The sequence below is a fragment of the Lepidochelys kempii genome, chromosome 1, assembly GCF_965140265.1.
Source record: "Lepidochelys kempii isolate rLepKem1 chromosome 1, rLepKem1.hap2, whole genome shotgun sequence".
Lineage (NCBI taxonomy): Eukaryota > Metazoa > Chordata > Testudines > Cheloniidae > Lepidochelys > Lepidochelys kempii.
In genome coordinates this window covers 323,145,536-323,153,442 of record NC_133256.1, presented here as the reverse complement: position 1 = coordinate 323,153,442, position 7,907 = coordinate 323,145,536, and the positions used below count along the sequence as shown (strand labels likewise).

The following is a 7,907-nucleotide window of genomic DNA, read 5'->3' as shown; positions in this document are numbered from 1 at the left end:
CCTGGTGGTGATGGTAGGTTGTCAACAGGTGACAAACCTGGTAGCGAATAGCCCTTGTGGTGACCGTATCCTTTGAGCCTGTTGCCTATGTCACTGGCTGAGCTACATTCAGATTCTCCCCTTTTCACCAAGAGGAGCTAGTGGGCTTACTGCTGGCAGTGTCTGTAAGACTCAGCATGAAAAACAGCCCCTGCTAACTTCTTCAAGTATTTTATTAAAAGGTTTTTTCCTAGTGCCATGTAAATTAAACTGGACTAAAAACCAGCAGAAAATTAGATGATTCCATGTATCTAAGTACTGTACACGTCACTGGCTTAGCAGAATACAGCCATTCAATTCTGAAAAGTTCAGAAAATGGTAAAAACAGAGGCTTGAGCCAATTTCCATTGCCATTTGAGACGGGATGTTTTACCAAGTCCTAACTTTTGCAAGTAGCGTATTTGTTTTCTTGCTCAGTAATGTCCTTTTTTATGGCTATTACTTGATCCTCTAGTTGCTTTAGTTGATCAGCCTTATCTTGTTTAGTCTGATTCAGATCTTGGAGCTTCTTTGCCAAATCTGAAAGAAGAAAGTAACATTTAATGATGCATTTATTGTTGTGCAAGTAAAAACTGCAGAACTGTTAAGATTCCCTTGGAGAAATGTGTGTTGTCGCTAAAACTATTTGACAAGAACACGTGTGTTTTATCTGCAGATTACAACAGCTTTCAAGATGTTTATTTTTCCAAGTGTGCTTTTATTGTTAGCCATTGTGAGTAAGGCTTTGTCTACACTACACAGCTTTCAGTGACCCAGCTATGCCGCTACAGCCATGCTGTTAAAAGACACACCGTGTAGTCACTGTTTGTCGGCAGGAGAGAGCTCTCCTGCTGACAAAAAACTTCCATCCCCAGCAAGCGGTGTTAGCTTTATCGGCAGCAGAGCACTCCTGCTGACAAAGCGCTGTTCTCACTGGCACTTTTCCTTGACAAAACTTTTGTCTTTTTTGGCGGGGGGTAGGTGTTTTTTTAACTCCTCTGAACAACAAAAGTTTTGTCGGTCACTTGCCAGTGTAGACATAGCCTTAGTCTGTGGAGATTTTGTCTTGGTCAGCTGGTTTCAGTGGTGATGACTCAAACTGAGTGCTCAGCAGTGTAAAGGCTCACAGTCTGGCTCCAAATAACTCATGCTACTCTCCTTCATGGGAGTTTTATGCAGGTAATTCCACTGGCTTCTATGCAGTTACTCCAGATTTACACAAGGGTTGTTCAGAGGCCCCCAGTCTTTATCATGAAAACACGTGCAATGATGATGAATCAAAACTGCATTTCTTCATGATGTGCAGTCCTAAGAGCCCCATCGTCATGGTTTCGGGGCCTTTGGACTGGGGAATGCTCAGAGACAACAGAACAGGGTTATTTTTCTTCAGTGTCTTTTCTCAAGGTTTATTCCCTCCTGTGCTCCCCTTCTTACCCCCCATTAACATCCAAAAGAATTTACTCCCATGCTGGCATTTGCTGTTCGGTTATTTCTATAGGCCGCTGAGCCTGGTAGGAGCAAGCCCCGTACTGCTTTCTTTGAAATCAGTAATAAAACTTCCATATGTTTCAATGGATGCAGGATTGGGCCCAGTCAGTAGACTGGTGCTATGCACTCTGGTGGTTTGCTAGCGTGGGGATATTACTGTGATTTACTATTGACACACAGACTGTAATGCTCATAAAAGTCAAAAGCCTAATGCTCAAACAGCATCCCACCAGCATGTCCCAGCCACTTGGTGTTTGCAATCAGTTGTGCTTTACAGATGTACACAGAACCCATCAGGACAAAAGGGCCTCATCTTACAAGGTGCCGAATAGCCTCACCTCCCGTTGGCTCCAGTGGAGCTTGTTGTATTCCACCCCCCCCAACCCATCCCAAATTTTCACCACTTGAATAACTTTTCCCCATTCCCCTGGCAAACCTGCTGATTCCAATGGGAACCAAAGGTGCTCAGCACTGGGCAGGATTGTGCTTTCGGGTACAATGTTGCGAGCAGTGTGTTTTTAAATCAATTCAGTAAAATCGTTGCAAAACCCTGTGTGGACACACTTACACTGATTTAAACTTGGCTTATAGCAGCTTGTGTTAGAAAATGGACAGGCACAAACTAAACCAAGGTAACGAGTTTGAAACTGTTTGCAGTAGTTTAACTACGCTGGTTTTTCAAACTGATTGTAGGTAAGGCAGTGCACTGTGTGTGTAGACAAGGCCTTCAGGTTATATTTCCGTCTTTCAGCATTTTCATATGTATTTCACTGCTGGGCACAGAAATGAAAGGGGGACACCTGTTATTCTTTTGATGTTTTCTTCAGTCTCTTCAGCCAGTTTCTCTGCTGCTTCTTTCAGCTGCTTCAGTTTCTCTAATGTTTCTCTGGGAAGCCCTTTCATTTTTACTTTTTCTTGCAGAATGGTGTATTTTCTCTCAAGGTTGGTAAATTCCTGCAACAACAAAAACAAACAAACAAAAAAATCCCACTTTATTTTGTGTAACGACGTGCCCTGTAATTTATTTGACCTACGAAGAAAGCAGAGATTTTTCTACCTCATTTACCGCTCCTCTCTGAATCACACATTATGTCTTTAATTCTTTTTAATCTAAAACTCACTTGGGACAAATATGCATTGAATGAAGCCCTGAAAATGCAAAATCCAGCAGAAATCAAAATAAAAACAATCTTTCCTGTTGAACAATCCAAAATAAAGAGAGGATAGAGCTGGATAATAAATATAATTTAAGCAGGATTTTAAAAGATTGTGTTATTCCTAGTTTATTTCCCGTTATTGATTTTGGGTTTGTTTCCATTTTAGACACAAGGCTCAATTCAGTTTTAATGAACTAGGCATAGCATAATTTTTATAAATTTGGTTTTATAATATTGACTTTCTAGCTCTGGGCCTACTTGGTTTTGGTTCCTGTGAAGGTTGCAGTTTGATTTCTGCTGGATTTCTTGTAGTGTGGAGGCTCATTCAGTGCATACTTTGGCTTTTGATCTGTGGCTGTTTGTTATCCATACACAGAATTCTGGAAAATTTCTACTTAGTGGGTACTTAAGAATTTGAGCTATATTGAGCATCAAGGGGAAAAAACAAGACAGTTTTCTCTGAAGTCAAGTGTGTTAAATGCAAGGGACAAGACTGATACCTTCACTCACAATGAGTAGTACCTTGCCCCATGATGTAACGTACTATTCAATGAGAGTAAGGATATCACAGTCTGGCCCAAGATTTGTGTTTGTTTAAATTGATGTAAGTAAACAGGACTATTGTTTGCTGGATAAGTTAAAATGGACAGGAAACACTTCTAATTCTGTGCAACTCTAAATTGGATGGCATAATGGAAAATTTAAATAAACCATGGAAGGAGCATATATGCATATTTACAGTAAACTTTTCATTAAAAAATAGTGCAAAACATGTGGGAAGGACAGCGATTTTCTTGAATATGTGACAGAATACGGAAATACATTACTTTATCTGTGTCCATAGCTTGATTTTGTGCCTGTTCTGCATCTGCTTTTGCATTTGCAGCCTGGTTCCCATTCATCAGCATTTTCTTCTGCAGCATGGTAATTTCATCTTCCAGCTCAGACTGTTTATCTGAAAAGTCCTTTAGTTCATCACTTGTCTTATTCACTTGATTCTCAGCCTATAGGAAAACAACCAGAAAGTCATACTCCCTTTATGCAATGTATAACTAACCTGCAAAACTCACCACTGAAGTATATTAAGGCAAACAGATTAACGAGTCCCCTTTAAAGTGGAACTGGTGCCATATCTGGGCCAAAATCTGTTCACAGTTACACTGGTCTAAATTTACAATGTCTTTGGGATCTTTGCATTGCAATCTAGGTTTTAGAAACCGGCTGTAATTTAAGTGAATTGCAAGAATCATAACATCACACAATAAATGGATAATAAACTAAAATCATTGGCTATATTGTACATCAAGATACCTGTGAGATTTTTGTCTTAATTTCTTGTATCTCTCCATTTAATCTTATGAAGGTGTCTTTGGTTTGTCCTTTCGTGCTTTCAGCTTCCTTCAGGTTATTTATCATTTCATCAAGAGGTAGCAGAGCTTTTGCTGCTTCCCTAAAATAAAAGTAAATAGTTGTATAATATTGTTATGTATAAGCACAGTAAAAGGCATCTCCTCAAATCCCTTTATACCCCCAAACCCAGAAATGCATTACTAGTCCCCTGGTTCCTTGAGTCCAGCATTCACCAGCTCTTCCAAAAATCTAGAATTGCTGCTCCCAATGGGATGGGAAAGCAACCCATCAAAAAGAGAAATCAACATGGACTTGAAAGTTAAGTTTGGGGTGTGTGATGCGGCAGGCTGGCTGATGCTGTGCTACCATTCAGGAGGCCAAGAAGCTGAATACATTTTCCTCCTCCCCACATTCCTCCTCTGGTTGCGTATCACCATTCAAACCGCCCAATGACTGAGGTCCCAAATGAAGTGAAGAGCTTCCTTGGGTTGACAAGTCCGCTTGGCTAGTTCAGCAGGCAGAGCAGTCAAGATCTAGCAGAGATGTAGGCTCAGATCCTCAAAGGTTTTTAGGAGCCTAACTTCTATCAATGGGGATTAGGCATCTAAATACATGAGAGGATCTGGGCTGTAGCTTTTGATGATTTACACAGCTTTGCGTAGTGAGAAAGGTGTCAGATCATTACCACTGGAGAGAGGCCCCAGTGCAAATGAAAAGTAGGAACATGCTGTAATGAAAGTCCAGAACTTTATTTGCTGTGTAGCCTTTCCACCTGCTGGCTGGCATACTGAGTGACTTCACTAATGAATTTGCCCTAGGTATGTGCACTGCAATTTCATTTAGATTTATCACATCAGTAAGAGAATATTCCACTCACTCAGCTTGTTTGGCTTCCACCAGAAGTTTTTGGGCATCTTTCCTTTGTTTATTTAACTTGTTCACATTTATTTCATAGTTCTCACAGTGTGTTACAAGGTTCTGGATTTTATCAAGCATATTTGTTAGCTCTTGTGGAGTCCTTGGAAGGTTTATGACTAGAACATGCTTTGCCACCTTCTCTATGTCTTCTGGAGGTGCACTTTCATCTTTAACAAATAGAGTACAGAACATAATAAGATGTACCTTTCTGCACAGTGCAATTTAAACATTGATACAGTGTCATATATGCTGAGTTATGCTGGCTAATAAAGTTGACAAACCACAGCAAGGAGGGGTCAAGCACTTGTTGTAGTGGAATGTTATATTTCAAGGTGCTGCTAATCTGTTGTCAGAGCAGGATAAAAATGGATTTGAGCCTACTCTGAACTGATGCATTAAAATTTGGGTGTAAAACTCAATCCCCAGAGGGCTCTAAATCATGGATGTTTGCAGTGTTGCTGTAGCCATGTCCCAGGATATTAGAGAGACAAGATAGGTGAGGTCATATCTTTTACTGAACCAGCTTCTGTTGGGCCAATAAAAGATGTTACGTCACCCTCCTTGTCTCTCTAAATCATTAAAAGAAAAGGAGGACTTGTGGCACCTTAGAGACTAACCAATTTATTTGAGCATAAGCTTTCGTGAGCTACAGTGAAGTGAGCTCCTTTTCTTTTTGCGAATACAGGCGAACACGGCTGTTACTCTGAAACCTGTCTCTAAATCATTGACACATTTGCTGTGTTGTGCAGAGCCCATTTCTCCCCCCATGCACCCGATCAAAGGGACACCAAGGGGAGTGTTGTGTGAACGTGGCCACAGTGTTTGGAAGGTGGCTTTATAACACCTATCCAATGGTTAACAAGTAAGACTGTGTGGAAATAAACATTGGAAAAGTTTGTGCAAATGTTGCAAAACAACCTACCAAAGATTAAACACTAGAAATGATTGTGGTGTGCTGTTCAGGGGGCACCGTTAACTCCTTCATTCCCGAAGGGTAATTTTCTTAGAAATATTTTACAACAAAGAACAGAAACAAAAGCTAGTACACATGGCAATGCTCAGTGTGGCTGAGTTAACATTGCCATAGGCACCTTAACTGTTGTATTTCCTGCCTTTTTAATTTGTGAGTAAAACCAATTATAAATGATTCATTCACCGTTGCTATCAAGTAAACAAAATCTATGAATCACTAGGACTTATGCACAGTTTTGCCTTTATTTTTGATAAAGTAACTTAATTATCTCATTACAAAGGAGAACTCTGTTCCCAGCTGTCACTCCACCACAGTGGACTGGATGCTACTGGATTGCCAACCCCAAATGTTCAAAAATCATAAGTCAAGCCATCAAAACCACAAGACTGGCTTAAAAATCTTGAGAAATCAATAAAGCTGGGGTTTTTTACTTGCCTTCTGGGTTTGTTTGTTTGTTTGTTTTTTGAACCTTTAGGATTAATTTTTTTTCCACAGCGATGAGGGCTGGAAACTTTATTTTAAAATGAAAGCAGAGATTCTGCTGTAATCACTTGACTCCAGGTCTAGGGCTCTAAGAACACAAATATTGTGAGATTCACAAGGGCTGGCAACACTGATTTGGTGTGTTCACTGTCCTAGCTATTTTTAAAAAAGGAGAGGAAGCAGGTCAAGGGAGGGGTGAGAGGAAAGTCCCCAGTTCCCTCCCTACCATGCAACAGTCAACCTGGTGCCTCTTAGTGAGCATGGAAAACTGCATTGTTAGGGGGTCGCTGGGCTTTATGCAGGTGAAGTGCAGAAGAGTGGGAGATGAAATGCAACTCCCAGGGGGTGAGGATGCAGAGCAGAGAAGGCCCCATGCTTGTAGACTGGAGTTGCAGATGCTCTGCCCTACTTATGACTGTTAGAGCTGCATAAATGTGGATCCTCCCCACCCCACCCAAGCCATCCTCATTGTCACCTTCTGCCAGCCTATTCAGGGCTGGGGGAATGTATCACTTTGTGTCCTGATTTCTGCAGGACTAGTGGGGGAAGGCTGAATGTGCCTTTTGCCTTCAGCTGGCAGCCCTGCCTATGTGGTCACTTCCTACGTGTGGCTCCCCATAGAGAACCTTCCACGTGGGAAATGCTCTGGAGCTTGTGGGCATGACTGGACCAACAGTTAGTTGTGTAAGGCAGTAACCATCTGGACCACTTGCATCCACATGCTTAACATTAAGCCCATTAATAAGTCGTCACAGGGTTGGGATTTAATAGATCTCAGGGAAATAGTCCAACATACTGATATGCCATAGGAGGGAGAGCTGTGTTAAACAGCATCACTGAAAGAGATTGATCGATTCAAGTCTAGACAGCAAATCAGACGTGTGCAGTGTGGCTCTTAAAGCTGAAAATGCCAGTGCATTTTGGGGGTGCCCAGGCTGAGGCATCACGTTACAGAGCAGAGAGGTAAATGCCATATGATACTGAAATACAGGAAGCAGGATACAAAGAAGAACTTTCCATGCATATTTACCTAACAAAAAGTCTTTAACTTTTCTGATGAACTCCTTTGCGTCCTCCCTGTCAATTTCAGTTTGATTCTTAGCTTTCTCTAGTTTCCCGTGTAACCGTGAGCCTTTTGTCTTGGTCTCTTCTGCCATTTTTCTGATGCTTTCAATCTGGAAATATTTTAAAATATAGTGTTATCCTTTCTAGGGTTTAAATGTCATTCTTTGGCAAGCTTGGCTCCCATCGGGATATATTAAAACAATACTTATAAAAGACTTCGGCCCAGCTTCTTGGCCTGTTAAACTGAGTGGGCGTTATAGCATTGACTTCATTTGGACCTTCACCAAAGACGACATAACATATTCCTTCCATTTTCAAAGACTGTTAAACAATTATTGTTTTGAGGGCAAAAAGTGTCCACGGTTAAAAACCGAGATGCTGCACTTCACTCACTCTTAAAATGATATGGACATTCAGGCTGAGGGAGAGGAATATCTAATAATTGCAGCTACACC

General features: G+C 41.1%; 1 protein-coding gene across 1 annotated transcript in view; it reads right to left on the bottom strand.

Moving 5' to 3' along the window:
* Positions 1–418: 418 nt before the first annotated feature.
* Positions 419–7,907, bottom strand: part of LAMB4 (laminin subunit beta 4) — a 104,013-nt gene continuing 96,524 nt past the window's right edge. Inside the window, exons 29-34 of the mRNA XM_073342547.1 lie at positions 7,418–7,562; positions 4,891–5,098; positions 3,975–4,113; positions 3,491–3,667; positions 2,307–2,460; positions 419–558 (exon numbers count right to left, since the gene is read on the bottom strand). Of these exons, the coding sequence (XP_073198648.1) occupies positions 419–558; positions 2,307–2,460; positions 3,491–3,667; positions 3,975–4,113; positions 4,891–5,098; positions 7,418–7,562 (963 nt within the window). The remainder of the gene's footprint in view (positions 559–2,306; positions 2,461–3,490; positions 3,668–3,974; positions 4,114–4,890; positions 5,099–7,417; positions 7,563–7,907) is intronic.